Source organism: Eptatretus burgeri, chromosome 1 (assembly GCF_056783735.1).
Source record: "Eptatretus burgeri isolate ZD-2024b chromosome 1, Ebu_testis_v1, whole genome shotgun sequence".
NCBI classification, from domain to species: domain Eukaryota; kingdom Metazoa; phylum Chordata; class Myxini; order Myxiniformes; family Myxinidae; genus Eptatretus; species Eptatretus burgeri.
This window is the reverse complement of record NC_140961.1, coordinates 82,249,752-82,269,884: the sequence shown is the minus strand read 5'-3', so window position 1 is coordinate 82,269,884 and position 20,133 is coordinate 82,249,752. Positions and strand designations below refer to the sequence as shown.

General features: G+C 39.8%; 1 protein-coding gene across 1 annotated transcript in view; it reads left to right on the top strand.

The window, feature by feature from the left end:
• LOC147034846 (extracellular calcium-sensing receptor-like) overlaps positions 1-14,226 on the top strand; it is a 45,813-nt gene extending 31,587 nt beyond the window's left edge. The window contains exon 4 of the mRNA XM_085857500.1: positions 14,147-14,226. Within this exon, the coding sequence (XP_085713626.1) occupies positions 14,147-14,226 (80 nt within the window). The remainder of the gene's footprint in view (positions 1-14,146) is intronic.
• Positions 14,227-20,133: the final 5,907 nt, after the last annotated feature.

Below are 20,133 nucleotides of genomic sequence, written 5' to 3'. Positions count from 1 at the left end.
CGACGTGTCGCCTGTGCCCACTACTCTAACCCAGCCCCTCTTAGGCCCTTGGCCTACTCTGGCCGACTAGTCCGGTGCCCGGGGTGCCCACTAAACAAACTCACCTTTCCACAGCCACGCTCCCAGCTGGTCCATGAACTCTTGCACCCCTCCAAACGGGTTTTGTGCCTTTTCTCGACACCAAAAACAAAACTATCTCCTGTTAGTAAATTTATCTAATCCACTAGCTAATATTAAACTGACCCCGGGGATCATTTGGGTGGGAATCACTCATCCCCCCAGCCAGTCATTTTCACCATGCATACCACATTCGCTTCACTCGCACACTTGGGCCCACTGTGCCACACTCATTCCTCACACACTTTCCATTTCGCAACTCACACCAACACTCCACAATGCCATCCTGCTACCTAAATCCCCTGACGAACTCGTGCTCCCTTGTCATCCCTTAAAACTCATGCACGTTCCATTTACTCTAAGTTGCTAAACTACGTCTCCACTACACATTTCCAGTCTGTCCATGTCTCTGAAAATCCAACAATTCCCATTTCTTAAATCTAAACTGAAATCCCTCTAACTTATCCTTTCCATGAGCTTCACGAGGCCTTGTCCCTGCCCCATGAAGCCGGTCTAACTATCGCTAACCCATCCCCCTAACTAGTACTTCCTGTGCCCCCTGACAGGGGGGTCTTCCACCCCTTTCCCAAGGAATCCTGTTCACCCAAAGCGAGGCTTGCTTTTTTTTTTTTCTATGCACGCACCAGCGTGGCAACTCGCAACCTGCGCTCTTTCCCCATGACGTCATGGCAGCTGTCCACGTTTCTCGCACCTCGTCCCTTATCGGACGGCACCATCCGTCAGGGATTTCCCTCCTGCTGGATTCCAACCATGCAGCCACGACGTCACCCTGTGCATCCAAAGCAAACCTCGCGTTTCGAGGGGTTCCCCACGCGAGCACATGTGCTCTGCTCATAGGAGCTTCACACACATGCTCGCCTGGAAAATCCGTCAGTTTCAAATGTACAATCCAGCCGAGCTTCTGTCCGTTCCGTGGGATTGGCTAATCCACTGCGTGCCGTTTCCGGACCGGGTTTCACTCGCATTGCCGCGCACGAGGCGACCTTGTGCGTTGCATGGCACGCACCCCGCGCGTGCTGCCATGAAAACCCGGCACGGTCCTCGAAACAGCTGCGGCCGCAACCCGGCATTTATCCTTCATCTGTCGCAGTCATCGTCGCCATTCAACGCGCACACTCCTGCATGCCACGACGCTCACACACCTCACCATTACACTAGGACATGCAGTTGCGGTCTCCCGCATGCTAACCGCCATCTCCCTCTCATACTGCCACCTCACACATGCGGTCTCTCTCACACTACGCCTTTCACTCACACACACCATACTACTCACACAATGCATGCTTTCCAGCACACATTTCGCCACACTCGTAACCACACACACCGTGACGACCAGGCTGGGGATTTGCGCTACCTCAAGCGCTCCCGGGGTCTCCATACCCCCAAGCTCCGCGTGAACCCATTCACAGCACTCGCCCCCTCTACCTCGCAAGGCTCGACCGGCCTAACCTCGTCGCAATCCGCCTCAAGGGGGCAGATTTCCTCCCTTCATTCCTGAAGGATGCTATCCTGCTGCTTGCATCGGGTCCCAACATATTCCACCAGCTCTACGTTGCTCTACGTACCCCCCTTGTCCTCCACTACCTCTACCTGTGTGTGCTCGTCAATTACCTGTAGTTTCTCATCTACTTGTTTTATTTCAGTCACCTCGTTTATTATTTCCGTTTCTTCTTGGCTCCATTTTCCTTCCCATTTGAGTCGTTCTTCCTCTCTGAGCCCCTTTCGTTGTTCATTATCTTTTCAGAGCTTTTCCATCTCTGTGGAATCCATCTTTGCCCTCTCCTCGAGTTGATAAATTTCAAATTCATATCGTTTTTTCTTTCTACCTCACCGTCTCTCATGTTCTTCATTCTCCTATCTCATCGTTTCTTTCATTTTGTTGATCTCCCTTTCCTGTTTCATTCGTTCTTCTGTCTGTTTGTTATTCCACTGTCTCTCTTGTTCCTCCTTATCCAATCTCATAGTTCCCCTCAATTGATTAATCTCCCTTTCCTGTTTCATTGCTTGTTCTGTCACTATCTCCTCGTACTCCAACCTTGCTTTTTCTTTCAATTATTGAACCTCAAATTCATGTTCTTTTTGTTTTCTATTCCACTGTCTCTCACGTTCTTCCGTCTTCAATCTCATAGTTTCCCTCAATTGGTTAATCTCCCTTTCCTGTTTCATTCCTTGTTCTGTCACTATCTCCTCATAGTCCAACCTTGTTTTTTCCTTTTGTTGTTCAGTTTCAAATTCATTCTCTTTTTGCTTTTTATTCCACTGTCTCTCTTATTCCTTATTCTGCAATCTGGCCTTGGCTCCCAGCTCTTTGATCTGTTAGTGTGGTTCCTGAACGTTTCATTCTCCGTTCTCTTTCTTTCCTCTTTTAACATCCTCAGTTCGTTTTGTAATCCCGTTTCTTTGTTTTGGTGTTTCAGTAACTCAGAAGCTTTCTTTTCTAATTCCGTCCTCATCTCCACAACTCTTTCACATTCTTTCTTCCTCATTTCATCCATCCCCTCACCGAATTCCTTGCTAAATTTGACCCAATACTTTCCTCTTTTTACCTCTTGTTCGAGGCTTTCTCTTTTCCGATTGCCTATTCTTACCTCTTCCTTCAGTAGTTCCAATTCCACAACGTGTTTCCGTTTTTCCTTTTCCAGCTTCGTTTTCCAAGTTCTTTCTATCCTGGGAGTTACTAATTTGCTCCTCTTTTCTTGTCTTCAGTTCGCTCTCCGCACTTCTTTTGCATGCTTGCTCTCTCCTTTCATTCGTTCTCTCACCATTTTCTTTTAGTTTTCCCAGATATTTCTCTGTTTTGTGCCCGAAGCCCCCCAATGTCCACCAGCCTCGCCTGCCATGATCACGTGGTTTCAATCGTTGGTTGGGAGCCCCGCCTCGTCTCGTGCCGTTTGCTGCGCCATTAATAGCAGCCCACTACGTGTTGCACTGAGATGCGGCAGCGCCGCTATTTTGCGACTTCGAGTCTGTTTGCCGGCAAAGTTCATGCTCAGTGTATGAAGGTGAGTGCCCCCACTGATTGCAATTAGCGGTGGGGTTAAAAAAGAAGAACCGTCCGGGGCCATGGATCCTACATCAACACACATTCCTAAACTACCCTGCACCCGTTCGCCTTGAACTGCCATCTTGCTTCTCGGAAATAATTTAAAGCTCGTATTTTGGTGGGAATCGAGAGTCACTTTGCACACCCCTGATCCGATTCCCGTTATTTAGTTTGGAGGGGAATGAATTTGAATCCCACTGCTGACACCAGTGTTGTAGAATTCCCGCCCGTCGGCGTGCGAATGACCGCATCTTAACAATAGCAGTCGCTTCACCCACCGAACGGACAATCCAGTCGTGACTTTCTGGAACAACGCCAGAAACCAGTCACGGGTGGGATTTTAATCCCACCACGGCCCAGTCCGTATTCGCCCTGCGCAAAATAGGGTCAATCGCCGAATATCGATATACCTAAGTACCCGCGCAGGTAACCTACCAAGGGACCGTACCTCAGCAAAGGCCTGCTTGGACATGAACCGCTTAAGCAGTCTGTTCCTTTCTGGGATAAATGAGCGGGTATTATCGCCAGACCTTGCCGGATCCGATTCTATTTATCAGCTATTTAAAAACAAACTATATTCCGAGTGCAAGATGGGGCAGTTTAATGAGGGAATGGACGCAACGAACAGGTTTACATTCACAGAAGGACATTTATTATAATAAAGCACGTATGCAATTAAACAAGGCAAAACACATATGCACCGATACAAGCAACAAAAGCACGACAAAAGAACTACAACCGTCTACTTATTATGTACAGTCACTTGCACTTAACAGCAGTTCCTACTTATTAGACGGGCCCATGGACACAAGTACGCACACACACACACACACACACACACACACACACACACACACACACACACACACACACACACACACACCCCAAAAATGGTGGCAGAGGCCTTTAATAACGGCCTCCAGCTTGGAGGACAGGTGAGCTGAAACCCATAACCTATCTCGAACCTCTCCACCTCGTGTGGTCTTCAAGTTGTTCAGACCCGGGCTCCAACGAGAGCGAACTGAATCCAATTGCCGAGCCGTGATCCTTCCCGTGCTCCGGTGAATCCTCCCACGCTTCTCAACACGTGCTGGTGAGACGAGTCGCCGATCCTTCCCGTCGATGCGTCGCTTCCCCGAAGAACCACCTCCCGCGCATATCAACACGTGCTGGTGAGATGAGGCGCCGAAACTTCCCGTCGATGTGTCGCTTCCCCGAGGAACCACCTCCCGCACTTCTCAACACGTGCTGGTGAGACGAGGTGCCGTTCCTTCCCGTCGATGCATCGCTTCCCCGTGGAACCACCTCCCACGCTTCTCAACCTGTGCTGGTGAGAGAAGGCACCGATCCTTCCCGTCGAAGCGTCGCTTCCCCGAGGAACCACCTCCCGCGCTTCTCAACACATGCTGGTGAGACGAGGTGCCGATCCTTCCCGTCGATGCGTGAGTTCCCCGAGGAACCATCTCCCGCGCTTTTCAACACGTGCTCGTGAGACTAGGCGCCGAACCTTCCCGTCAATGTGTCGCTTCCCCGAGAAACCACCTCCATGAAGAGGTCGATGAGTCGCACCAAGCCGGGAACCAAAATGGAGAACAAAGAGCTCCATGAACCAAGAAACGAAGCCACCACTCGCAGCTCGAGCCGAGCGACCGGCTTAACTTCCTTCCAAACAGTGCAGCTTGAAGCAACAAGCTCTGCCGAGCCAAGCAGAAGCCGAAGCTCACGAAACCATCAAAGCAAAGAGCCTCCAAAAAGCCTCCTCCCAAGTCAGGCCTCAGCCAAAGCTCACTGAGCCAGCTGAAGCAAAAAGCTTCCGAAGGCCTCAACCCTAATGCAAGCCAAGCAGGACCCGACGGTCTGCTAAATGGCTACTCTAAAGTCCCTTCTCCAACTCTGCCCTCTCCAACTCTGCCCTGAACAAAAGAAAAAGATCTCCTTTTATCCTTCTCCGCCCTTCCCCCGATCCCAGCGAGACTCATGCCCTCATGCTCCATCCACCCCCCACCCCCCCCCCCCCGCTCACCCACGGGTGGGAGGGAGTTATTGCGTCATGAGTCACGGGACCGCAGGGTTCTTCTTCCTCTTCGCAGAAGAGGGGGAGGGGTGTCTCCATTGTTCGTTCCCTAACTATTAAATCGATCCGCAGCACATCTAATCGATTTCTGAACATGTAAACAATGAAAGGTGAGCTATCTTGGGAACAAGCACTTATCGACATTGCTGACTTAAGAAACCTGTATGTTGTGTGCAATCCAATTCCCAGATTCATAACAATATCTTCAATGGTGTAATCATTTAGTTTGTTTTGAAGTTTAAATAAACCGATTATATCTTCTTTTTGAAGACCAGCATTAAAACCTTGTGAGAGTAGTTGATACTCACGTTGAAAACTCGACTTTGTGAAAATTATAGAATTATCATAATCTAAAAAGTTGGGAGAAAGGAGAATCTTTAAAAGTAAGCAGGTTTTTTCTACATCCGCTTGAACAAACTATGAGACATATTAATGTATTTGGAATATTTTTATGGTTGCTAAATTTTATCTTATTTTTCCAAATGGGTAAAAGATCATTCATTTGTATATTTCGTAAACAGGTTATTTAATTTTTTATTGGCTTTTTTAAAAACTCTGTTTTATCCGAAGTTCAGGTTTTATTTCAAGATAATCCATTATTTTATTTATACAATATCTTGTGTTGATATTTCCCTGAAAATGACAATCGTTAATACAAATCATCAATCCACGAAACATGCTCATCATTTGTTGTCTCTTCTCTTGAAACAAATGGTGTATTATCACGATCATACTTTACATTCCTTTCTCAAATCAATCTTGTAATGTGTTTCATTTTTGGTGTAAATCTCAAATAATTATATTCCTTTTTATATATTTTTTATTATCTTTAATTGGAAGATAATCCAGTATATACATTGTTTATAGGCTTTTGACTCTGTGTATAATCCCCGTCTTTCACACACAGAACAATTCTAAAATTTGTCATATGGAGAATCAGGAAATTCACGAGGCTCAAAATTTAGTAAACTATTCATATTTATAAAGTATAACTTAACTTCAACTAAAATTCATCTTCGGTATCATCTTCAGTACTTTTATTGGTGATTTCACAATCATCTACAAAACTACTTTCATAACTATCATTTGAACACAAACTCTCGGTATCATAATTGTCTTCTTTTCCAACAGAGACACTATCATCACTCACATAATCTTCAAAATCTTTAGTTGAATAATGACTCATATTTACTTAGTAGAAAAATCATGAGCATAGATATCTATATACTTCTTTTCATAAACAGATTCTACTACTACATTTTTTATATTAACGGTAATTTTAAAATGGTCCTTAACTACTCTTGAACGAAATGTCATGTCACGTGATATATTAACATCCTTTATTTCATCAGGATTTACATCTTTAGGGTTGTTGAAAAAAAATACAAATTTCTCCTTGCATATAACAGATGGTCTCATGTTTTCTTTCTGAAGCTTCATCCATAAGGTTTTTCTTTTTTGATACTTTTTCGTGTTTCATTGCTTTTTCTAGTTTTGAATGTATTGCCAGAAGGAGAGGAGAAACTTTTGTTCGAGCTACTTTTATGGATGTTCTTCCAGATATATGAAAAGCCCTTCCACTGAAGGAAATTGAAGAACTCATATTAATTATTCACCATAAATTTTTTCATCCAATCGTTGTTATATTTATCTTCATTCAATTTTACATCCTTGACATATTTATCAGTATATTTTACAAATGAAGAGAATGACTGAAATTTGTCTTTTGAGTCTTGATACATTGTATTTATAAAGTGAAAAAAATTGGAGGATAAAATGGTGTAAAGCACAGATTAACCTATAAATTATACGGAATTTTCATCAAGAAAATTTTATTTTTGGCAAAGTTTTGTTGTATAAATATGGTGAATACAACATACTGCGATGTTTGTAATCATGAATATAAATGTTATAAAAAACACCTTCAAACCGACAATCACACATTCAATCTTTTTCAGAAAAATATCTCCAATTGACCAAGAAACAAAAAATTGTGATAGATTTGATTATGATATTCTTTTTAAAAATTATAATAAACACCTTCAATCAGGCAAACACAAGAACAGTGAAGAAAGGGAAGGTGCCACTAAATTCTCCATTGAAAACACTGATGGGGCATTTAAAGGACATATAAAAATAACATTATTTCACTTTCAATACCCTGGACCATCTTCAAACATTGAAGCTGTTGATACGGTTAAACAAAGTATTGAAAGTATAATTCAATACACATTAAGTGAAATGAAAACTTTTAAGTTTTATATGGGAGTAAAATTGACTATGGTAAGAGAAGGTGATGAAACTTCTCCCTATATGAGGACAAACCCTCACTTTATCTCATCATTTCAACATTTTGTAAGATGTGATGTTTATGATGAACTCCAGAGACAAGAACAAGATGCTGATTACACTGTAGTAGGTAGTGGATTTGCTATTACAAAAATAATCTATTCAGATATACACACCTTAAAATCAGATCCTCTTCAAGCTTCTTCTTATATTGATTTACCAAAAGAGATAAAACTTAAGGCCCGGTCACACCTTGACGTTTTAGCCAACGTATGCCGATTTTTGAATTTTTTTTCGAAAATGCTGGCACACGTTGAATACGTTATGGGTAAGTTTTGATAACATTGAGAGCACGCTGGCATACGTCGTAGTACGTTGCCATACGTCGTTGTACGTTGGCTTTAAACGTTGTACTTTTCGGTTGTCCTCAAATTTTTTCATGCTTGAAATTTCACGACATATGCTGGCGTATGACTCACACGTTCCGCTACGCTGGCCACAAGTTGTAGGCACGGTCTGCGATCGTTGACAGACGTCAACACATGCTACTTGTAAGTTAATCATAAGTTGAGACACGCCGAGGTAATGTTTAGCGTACCCGAAACTTATTTCTAACCTATGATTAACGTGTTGTTGGCACGTTACGCGATCGTTGCCACACGTCGACAGACGTTACTTTTAAGTTACTCATAGGCTGAAAGACGTCGGTATAATGGATCGTCCTTGCGTCAGCGTCCAAGGCCACGGCCAGGACACTTATTTGCAGCATTCTTCAAACTTTTCTTCGGCATGACGAGGATGTTCACACTTCGATGTCTAGCTTGGCTATGATTCCAATTGTCCATTGGCAGCGTCTATTTAAAATAGTCGAGTTTGAGCATTTTAACACGTTCAGAAGAAACGCTTCAAATTTCCAAACCCCAGCATCAAAAACAAAAAACAAAAAACAAAAAACAAAGGCGAGTGACAGCAATTTAAATCGTTCATTGTAAACAATGAAACTAGCTGAGTGGTACCGTTTAAAAGTCGTTGAGTGTAAAAAAATTCAAATTGTTGAGCGCAAGCGTCTACTTTCAATAGTGGAGATGCAGCCATTTAAATCGTTGAGTGGCAGCCTATGAACCTACCCGTGGACACGCGGACGCAAGGACGATCCATCATAACCCACACCCTCCCCCTCACATCCACCTACTACTGCCAACATGAACAAACTACTACTAATACTAATACTAATACTGATACTGATACTGATACTGTTACTGCTGACATGGACATCGACTCAAAAAGGAACTCAAACATTGTTGGGTTCCCCTTTTATGAGCAGCATTTTTATATACCAATTCCCAAAACCGCTGGGAACACGTCTTTATATGGCAGTTGTAAGCTAGAAACACATTCATTTTTTTTTTTTTTGTCGACCGGAAGACGTCATTGGAATACGTCTACATACGTCGATGTGTGTTGGGACTACGTAAAGAATTGGTTCAAAGCACGTCAAACATAAGTTAGAAATAAGTTTTGCGTAAAAAAAGACATTACCGCGACGTGTTTCGACTTATGGGTAGCTTATAAGTAGCCTTTGTGGACGTGTGTAAGCGTCCACATATCGTGTGTAAAACTTATCCTCATCGCATGCGAACGTGTGTCATACGCCGAGTACATCGTAAAATTTTGAACATGTTCAAAATTTCTTGACGTACTCTACTTACTACGACTTATGATAGCGTATTTAGCGTTCTACTCGCGCATACCAAACTTACCCATACCGTATTCGACGTGCCCCAACGTTTTAGACACACTTTTTGTTACGTCGGCATACGCTGGCAAGATCGCCAAGGTGTGACCGCGATTTTGACCCTTCCATTTCTACGGCAGTTATGATTTGAATCGTTGTGCGTCAGCCTTTTAATAGGCTACGTCACAACATCGTCAGCGATGCGTTCAACGCACTATGCCTAAGATAGACTATCGTTGGGCATCGGTTGTGTAGGCCGACAACAGGTTCAGCATTCGTTGGTATAAGTTATCTATAACACAACGAAACGTTCTGTGTAGTTACCAATGCGTTATACATAAGACCAAGTCGCTATAAATACGTCCAAATCTTTAAAAAAAAACATCAAAAGTTCAACGTAAGCCAGCGTTTTACATACATTTTAACACGTTGCCATCGCTGGCTAAAACGTCAAGGTGTGACCGGGCCTTTAAGAAAGCAGTTGTTAATATTCAAAGCAAAGATAATAAATATTCTCCATGGTCTGTTATTGCTCACCAACATCCTCCACAATGGAATCATGAAAGGGTTGAACATTATAAGAAATACGAGAATTCATTAAATGTTAAAGATTTAAAGTTTCCAATGTCATTGAGAGATATTCCTAAATTTGACAAAATGAATAATCTCTCTGTTAATGTAAATGGATTAACAGATACAAACAAAGTTCAAATATTAAAATATCAAACATCTATAAAAATGATGAAACACACATTGACCTTCTCCACTTTACTTCAAAGGAAAAATCACATTATGCTTTAATCAAAAATTTATCAAGATTAACCAAATCATAAATATACAAGAGAAAATGTAAAATGTATCCTTGTAAGAGATGTCTCAACTCCTTTCATAGAAAAGAATGATTAAATCCACATTCAAAATATTGCAGTAATCATAAATCAACCGTAATCAATTTACTAAAAGCAGGTTCAAACATATCATTCAAAGATTTTAACAAATCTATAAAACAACCACGTGTGATATATGCTGATTTTGAAGTATCCTTGAAAAGATAGATACTGTTTCTCCAAATCCAAACAAATCATACACAAATAAATATCAAAAACATACTCCTTGTGGTTTCTGTTATTATATCAAATCATCTGTTGGTGATGAATACAAGTTAGAACTTTACAGAGGAGAAGATGCCTCAGATGAGTTTGTAAGGTTATTGGACAAAGACTGTATGAGACAAAGAGAAATAATGGTTAAAACCTATAAACCAATGTCATTAACAAAGGTAGAGAAAAAGGAATTTAGAAAGGACAGTATCTATCATATTCGTGAGCAGAAAATTAAGGGAGAGGTCTAAGTTCGGGATCATTGTCATCTTACTGGAAAATATCGAGGTCCAGCTCATTCCCATTGTAATCTTAATTTCAAGCCCCCAAACTTTATTCCTGTCTTTCTTCACAACACTCATGATGACACACATCAATTTATAAATGAACTTTCAAAGACATCTGGAGATATTTCTGCCATTCCTAACACAGATCAAAAATACATCTCATTCACAAAAACAATTCCTAATTCCCTCATAACCCATATCAAATTTATTGACACATACAAGTTTATGGCAAGTCATTTATCTAACTTAGCATCAAATATAAAAACTTACTGAATCTTAAATCACATTTCTCAAATCAAGAAGAGATTGATCTTTTATCACAAAAGGGAATATATCCATATGACTACTTGGATTCATTTGAGAAGTTTAAAGAAACACAACTTCCTTCAAGGGAAAGTTTATATTGCAAGTTGAATAAAACTCATATTTCCAATAAAGTTTATACACAAGCTAAAAGGTTTTGGAGAAGTTTAATATAAAGAATCTTGGAGAATATCATGATTTGTATCTTAAAACTGATGTATTGTTGTTGGCTGATGTGTTTGAAACTTTTAGAACAGTCTGTCATAATAAAAATTCTTATGGATTTTACACAGCCCCAGATTTGGCTTGGAATGCTATGTTAAAATGACAAAACAGAATTTGGAATTAATCACTGATATAGATATGCTTTTAATGATAGAGAAGGCTAAAAGAGGAGGAATATCTCAAGTCTGTTCCAAGAGATATGCTAACGAAAATACCAAATATCTTCCTGATTATAATAAGAATGAGGACAACTCTTACCTGACATATTATGATGCTAACAATTTGTATGGGTGGGCTATGTCTCAATCTTTACTTTATGGAAAACTTAAATGGGTTAAAGAAAAACATTATGAAAAAGTTTTACAAGACATTGTTGTTTCCTCTCAAAAATAATTGGATGAACCTGAAGTTGGATATTATTTTGAGGTTGATTTAAAATATCCAGAAGAATTTCATAACAAAAATAAAGACCTTCTTTATGCCCCTGATAAAGAAAGTCCAACAAAAGAATGGTTAAGTGATTACCAACAGTCATTTAATATAAAAGGTAAATCTACAGAAAAACGACTTACTCCACTAAATGATAAAGAAAGTTATGTTTTGCATCAAAGGAACTTGAGACAATATTTCTCTGCTGGGTTGAGAGTGAGGAAAATTCATAGAGTTTTGAAATTTAAACAAAGTCATTGGTTAAAGAAGTATATTGATTTTAATAAAAAAAGGAGAACAGAACCAAAAACAGATTTTGAGAAGGACTTTTAAAAATTAATGAATAATGCTGTATTTGGAAAGACTATGGAAATTGTTAGGAAGCGACAAAATATAAGACTTGCTCAATCTTGGAAGCAGGCTTCAAAGTTAATTAACAGACCAAGTTTTGAGCAAGTGGAGGTGTTTTCAGAGAAGTTTTGTGCTATTCATTTGAAAAAAAGAGTATTGAAATGAATAAACCTATTTATATAGGAACATCAATTCTTGACTTGTCAAAGTCTTTAATATATGACTATTACTAGAATAATTTAAAATCAAAGTATAAGGATAATGTGTCATTGTTATATATGGAATAAGATTGTTTTATATATTTGAAATTAAGACAAGTGATGTATATGAGGATATGATTGATAATATTGATATATATGATGCAAGTAATTATAAGTCAGATGATGTGTTGTTTTCATCAAATAATAAAAAGGTTATTGGTAAGTTTAAATATGAATTGGGTGGGAAGGTCATGAGTGAATTTATAGGATTGAGATCAAAGTCTTATTCTTTCATGTATATTGATAATAATAACATTGAAAGGTGTGATAAGAAGCTGAAGGGAATAAACAAATATATAATCAAGGAAACATTAAACTTTAAACATTATTACAACTGTTTAACCTTAAAGAAGGAAGAGTACAGAAAAATGAATACAATAAGAAGTTCAAAACATCACTTATATACAGAAGAGATAAATAATAAAGCAATAGGAGCTTTTGATGATAAAATATATATTTTATAGAATGGAATCAATCGTCTCCCTTATGGTTATAAGTATTAGTGTTAAAATATTGGGTTGGGAATTTTAACAGGCTCCTCCCATCTTTTTACTGTCTTATAAACAATAGAACCAAACAATAACCAAACTAAGAGTTGAGAGTTAATCAGCCTTGGTATTTAAATGGGAAACATAAAGAATGTGAGAAATATCAAATAAGTCTTATTGAATAAATAACCGGGGTAAAAGTAGTTAAAACAAATATGCAGATAAATTTAATTACAAATAAGTTGGAGGATGTAAAGAAAAAAAAATCCTTGAATGGACTGAAAACTTTGATGGTTATCAATTGAACAATGGAAAAACAATTTACAACAATCTCAAAATGATATGTGGCTCAGAAGGTGGTCAAATAAGAGCATTGAGAGAAGTTTATCATTTGATATCTGCACAGCAAATACACTTAAACCAAGAACCAAGTTCCAACTTATTCTTTGTGAATATACTCGATGGAAATGAATGTTATAAGAAAATTAAGTTATTCCCTAAAGTAGAACATGGGAAAATATTTGTTGGTTTGCTCTTTGAGTGGAATGAAAATATAAAAGGGAAGAAGTGCTTTAAGCAGTTAGTCTCAATCTTTCATAGTCTCAATTTTGCATTTGCTTGTATGGGAGGGAAGGGGATAGGTGGGGAGAAAATGAGTCTCAATTTTACATTTGCTTGTATTGGAGGGAAGGGGATAGGTGGGGAGAAAATGAGTCTCCTATTTTGGGCTTTTGGGGCTTGGGTCGGAAGGTTTTTCCCTTTTCCCACATTCATTTGAATGGGCTTCTCAGAAACCCCATTTATCGTCTATTTCGGGCACAGTTCTCTTGCAGTGATTGAACGGACATTGACTGTTCAATCACTTATGGAAATACGAGTGAAGGTGAAAGCTTGGAAATACCACCATGGGACACAAAAGGGGGGGGGGGGTCCCCAACAAATCCTTTATGAAAGACAGAAATCGTGGGGTAAATGGTCAGAGGTGAAAGGTGAGATGCAAAAGAGGAACTGCGATAGAATTGAGGAATGTGAGAAAGTCATGGTCATTTTGGGCATGTATTGCTGAAACAAAAATAGACATTTCCAAAGCTTGCTCTCATCAGGGCACATACAAGAATACTGGATATGCAAACACAACAATTTATTTGCTCAGACGATTATGGATTGGCTCTTATAATTGCTACTATCATGAATATACACGTAATGGCAACAATGCAACGAGCAAACCTAAAACTTCCTTTTATAATGGAGCAAGCTCAGAACAAGTGGAGTGTTTGCACAAACTCTTTTTGTTTACAAGGAGTAGGAGCTTGTGTGTTTATGAATGTGGCTTAAATCATACAAAAATGTTCCTGGGTTTGTGTTTGTGCCATAATCTGGAACCGTTCATAATGATAATCCTCTGCATGTTCCGGATTGTTCAGGAGGAGCTGGCCAAGAGCACAATCGCTTTGTTGAGCAGGCATACTCGTTAGGTTCTTGCATGTACAAGGATGTTGTATAAGACCAATATCTAATATATTAGTGATTGCCAATGGGATGTGCTGTTTGATCCAGTCCTCGAGTCTGAGGGATGTGCTGCAACACTGAAATTTATCAATTTGATTATTCGATTTTGTGGTAGTGAGCACACAGCTTTCTGGATTGAGGTGAGTGGTTTGTGGCTGATAAATATAACACTTATTCGAACACAGTTGGAACACCATGAGGCCATCTGTTTCACCTGTTGTTAAAAAAATTTTTGAGACATTATACCTCACCATGGCAACTTAACCCTAATCCTACCAACAAGGGTCTTTTTGGACTCCAGGCTTACATTTTGATGTGGTATTTCTGTATTAGTGAATGTATTTCATGTTAATTAGTTTGTTTACCGATACTGTCGTGGCTAAAAATATTGTCATCCTTGCACTTTCTTCCAATAATGCACCAATTCTTCCAGAAAATTGTAGAAAAAAAGAATATATTTTGGTTTGCAGTGGAACAAAACAAAAGAAGCTGCAAAAAATACTAAATCTTAGCGTATTCCACAAAGAAATCCTAAAATGGCCCGGACAATATTATTGGCACCTTTTAGAAGTTGGTTGAAATAATTAGATTTCAAGCAGGTGATTCTCCTTTACTTTGGAATTGAACTCACCTGTGGTCAATTGCAGGTGCCTGCAATATAAAATTCACTCATCCAACCAGTTTGAACAGAGAAAATAAATAAAGGAGAGGACATGGATAGAGTAACAGAGGACATGGATAATTACTCTATTTTCCAGTGTATAATCCACACTATTTTATCGGAAAAAGGTAAAAGCTGGGGTTGTAGTTCATACATGGGTATAGAAAAAAATCAGTCGTAAAAATTATCAATGCTGAATTTTAATTATATTCCAAATGAACACCTTTTTAGCAGTCAGAACTGCTGGTAAGCTAAACTTATCCATTTCAATTTGGAAAATCGGTTCAGGTTAAGATGATTTGTACAGCGTTTTGTTAACCTTGTGTGGAAATTAAAGAAGCAAATAAACCAGAGATGCCCGGAGTTTAGGTGCATGGCGTACTGCACATAGATCATTGTGACTCTAAAAATACCATTAAACACAAAAGAAGAACACCTGGTCTCATCAAAAGAAGAACTATTCACAACAGCTAGAGTCTTAGCTGATGACACTTGCAGACAGAGTGTAAAATTAACTTTATAACACTACAAATATGGCAAACAAGAAAAACAACAGAAGAGCATCCTTCAGATGAAGCCATGCACCAAACCTCTCGTGACTCACTCTCAGCTCCACCCCTTTTTGTCCGGCCTCCATTAGAGGGAAAACACACTGGTTACATTCGATGAGCGAATGGATGCTATCTGGTCTCTGTAGGGAAAGGACCGCTACAAGTCTAATAACAGAGTACCCACCTCAAATAAGCCTCTGTGCAATGTGATGATCAACACAACTGGTCACGAGAAGGACTGATTCACTGTCATGCCTGCCTGCACCGCAGACAGTGGCAAGCATCCCCCGTATGTCGTGTTGAAAAGTAAGACACTACCCAAAGACAAGTTTCCAGCTGGCGTCATTGTTCATGCGCAGCAGAAGGGGTGGATAGACGAGGGACTGATCCAGGACTGGGTGTGCATGGTCTGGAGTAGTAGGCTGGATGGCGGTCTCTCCCGACGATGGAGAATGCTCGTCCTGGATGTGTTCAGATGTCATAAGATGGAAGACACCAAAGCGCTGCTCTGTAGAACCAACACCGATCTCGTTATCATCCTAGGTGGGATGACGTCGCTCCTGCAGCTCCTCAATGTGTCCCTCAACAAGCCGTTCAAGGACTGGATATGTCGCTATTAGTTTGACTGGATAATGAATGGGGAGAAGACCTACACCAAGAGTGGGTGGATGAATGAGGTTGATCTTCTGATGATCTGCGGTTTGACCATCAAGGTGTGGGAGGAGATACCGTCTGACATCATCAAGTGAGTATTTCTGAAATGCAGCATCTCCATCAACATGGACGGCAGAGAGGACCACATCATTTTGGAGGAGGAGGCTGGAAATTAAAATGACAGCAACATGGACAGCAACAGGGACCTGCTCTACCCTGATTTGGACAAGGAGTTACCTGCTGTCTTTGACAAGGAAAGCATTTATGAGGATTTCCTCTGGTTTCACAGAAAAGCTTCATCAAACCCAAACGGCACTTTTCAGGGCCACAAATCTACAACAAATATGTATGATACTGGTATGAATCCCTTTTTCCCCTTTTATTAGCAACAAAAAAAATTCTCCTTAGAATATTAAAAAATAAAAAAATACAAATAAAAACTTGGTATCCTCTCCTCTCTCGTCAATTTCTTGAAAATGAGAATAAGACTTTTAGACTAAATTAAGCAGACACGGGAGTAAGCATGTTGATACCTCTATCACTTTCTTCCATTCACAGTTACTGTACAAACGTATTTAGATCTAGATCAGAAAATAAAATGATCAATATATTCATTTATTTTGAGGTTGAAAAATATGGGTGCGGATAATAAACCGGAAATTTTTTTTTTTTTTCTTTTGAGGGTGAATAACAGAGGTACAGTTAATACATTGCCACAGTTTATACACTGGAAAATATGGTATGTTTCCAATGGAATCCTCTCAACTGTAGCATATTACATAAATTAAATTAATATTTTGTGAGTTAAGAGATCAATGTCTATATTCACTCAGACTGATTACAGATGCTTAAAGAGAAAATCCACTTCTACACTACCAACATACTACAATGTAAATGTAAAATCTTAAATGTAAAAGCTAGACAATCCAAATAAATCTAAAATCCAAATAGTGTTTCAAAATTGTGTGAAACCCATTTTTTTTTTATTCCTCTGTATTATAAACTGTCTTTTATAGAGTGAAATATTGTATTAACCCTCAAATTATCTAAGTTATACATTGAAAATAGCAATTCAGGTAAATATTAAGAGGAGCAAGAGGAAAATAAAAAGAAGACACAGAAAAAAACAATTCTGCTGTACCTGCACATCAACACGATTCCAATTTTTTTAATCCACCGAAAAGAGAATTTGCAAGATAATATTGTTCTTTTTCTTTGCTACCCTCAATTGTAGTAATATTCCCTGTTTAGTATGAGAAATAACTTTAATTCACAAAGTGAGAGATAATTAATTAGCCAAGGAACGTGCAAAACATTGAATGAATTTTAGATGGAGGGAAAAATAAATGAGTGATGGAGGGTTTTATTGGTCGGAAGGGATGGAGATGGTGCATACTGCAGAAATAGACAAAGTTCATTCTTGAGGTTGGCCAGATGTAGTTTTCTTACTCTCCAAAGAGTGGACAAACTTGTTGTGGGCTTGTGTGGAATGATCTGAGATTGCCTTTGTTCAGGTTTGCCTTCAAGGAAAATAAGGCAAGTCATTTAACAGCAACAGCCTCACCGCAGGATTTGGTGTAACATGGGTGAGAATAAGGGTAGGTTAACTGAAGATAAGATGGGATGGATCTATGCATAAGAGAGAGCAGGTTTATGTAGAAGAATTTAGAGGCTGAGTTAATATCAGTGGCAGTATATATAGGAGACCAGTTCGGAAGTGAGATGCTGACGTGCAGTCCCCACCAATCTGCCTGAGTGAACTGCCAGAGTTGCCGGCCCTGAGGCAGCTCACTGAAAATACCCAGAGAGACGTTAACTCTCACAAGCATATAATCTGATGAACCAATGGAAGCAGAGTAAGAGCAGGAAACCTTTGCAGGAAAGTTTGTCATCACGATGTCCAAAGGGAGGAAGAAATAGAGGTGGGAAATTTATCTAGGTTGGGAATATTGCAATTGGGTTGAATTGCAAAAGGTCTCCAAAATGTCTCCTTTCCGTTGAAGGCAGAAACGTGATACAGGTAGTTGGCAATTGGCAGAAATCCAGTTGGGATAATTTACAGATTGAGTCAGTCACATGGAGTTCTCTGCTGAAGTGCAATGGCTGGTGAGACAGGTACCAACACCCAGCCCAGTTGCATGGTGACTATTTAAATCACCACATATGATGAAGAGAAAGTTGGGATGATTGGTTAAAATATGATCCATGTTGACTGAGAGATGGGGAAGGAGTTGTGACTGTTTGGTGGATGATACAACACACAGATGAACAAGAGGTTGGAGTGTCGGAGAATTGGCAGCCAAAGTTACTCCTGTGTGTTGGAGGTGAAAGATCAGTATAAGGACAGTTCAAAATTGAGTTTTTGATACAAAGGGAAACTCTGCCACTGCCAGAGAGAGACACCAATGAGTCAGGGACATTGTCTGGGAGGAAGGATTCTGTTAAAGAGATGATATCTGATGTATTAGTAGTGGCCTAGATGGAGACATCTGTCAGGGTAGAGTAGAGGCCTTGGATGTTTGTGGCCCACACAGTTAGGAACAGTGAGGAGGCATCAGGAGGGTGCAGGACAGGATGGAGGCTTTGAGGGAGCATGGTAAGAGGGAGATATTGAGAGGATGGGGTGAGGGGCAGCATTGAGTGGGTGGGGTGAGGAGGAAAATTTTAGGGGCTTGAGGTGTGGAGGATGCATTGAGCTGATGGGTTGAGGAGGGATACAGAAAGAGTGACCATGAATCTTTGAGGGTGGTGTGAGGGGCAAAGTGGAAAGAAGGAACATGAAGTTGAGGGATGCTGAAGATGGGACACAAATAAGGGGTGGGGTTTGAAGGACATGGGCTCATCGGAGATGTGGGGGATGCTATTGACACAATTAAATGACATGAAGGGGATTTTATTGTCATGAACAGAAATAGACCCCGTATATCGTGAGCATATTTTTCCAGCATATTGGATTTTATTGCCACATTTTATTGTCATGTCATGAACCTTTGCAAACTGGACTTTTCAGGATTCCAAAATTGGACATGCAGAGATGAAAATCATGGCATGGGTGGAAATAATTTTTGTTGAAGGCAGAAAGGTGGTGCTATAGATATGGGTCGATGGTTGATGGATCAAGCACAAAGCTGACAGACAGTTTTGGAAAGTAATCTCTGTGAAGAGGAAAAAGAAGAGTAATATATAAAGGTGAAGGAGAAGAATAAAAATATGTGGGGAACTCACAATGGAGAAAGAAGGCAAATGAGGCATTTAAAAATATTTATAAATGTTTTTATTGGAAGAAGGAAGAAGTGTTTACATTCAATGAAGATTCAGATGGAGAGATATTGAGAAAAGGGAGATTAAAAGAAACAAGTCTGAGACGACGATGGTTCACGAGCGGTATTTGACGATGTAGATTGTTTCAGAAGTCAAGGATGAGACAATGTGATAATGTTTGACCAAGTATAAAAATGATCAACATGATGTGGTACGAGTGACAGGTTATTCGCTGCAAAATGTCGAAAACCCGGTTTCGTTCAACAACTTTCAAAATTTGACCTTTGCATAACCTTTAAAGGTCACAAAACAATGTTGTGGACATTAAAATAAGGAAACAGGATACGTGCTATAGCTTATTGAAGTTAGTTCGTCGAAGAAGGTCGAAAACCCGGTTCGTTTCCCACAACTTTGAAAATTTGACCTTTGTGACCTTTAAAGGTCAAAGGTAAAGGATTATGGCCTTTGGTGCAAAACCTCCTCTGGAACATTCCAGGAACAATATAACATCATATAGGCTATATGGCATTTCGCACTCATCGGATTATCCATACTTTGATGAAATCAGCATAAAAACAAACTTGAAGGGGGCGCCACGGGCAAGGTGTTCGAGATAGAGCAAAATGGTTTCAAATCTTTATGTGGGGAATGACCTCAAGATTATGCATAAAAAAATTGTCATCATAGCTCTCAAAGTTTGGGCGGTCGTATGATTTTATGTCAAAATTCGAAACTTTCTGAGTACTTGACCTTGTGGCCTTGACCTTGAGACGAA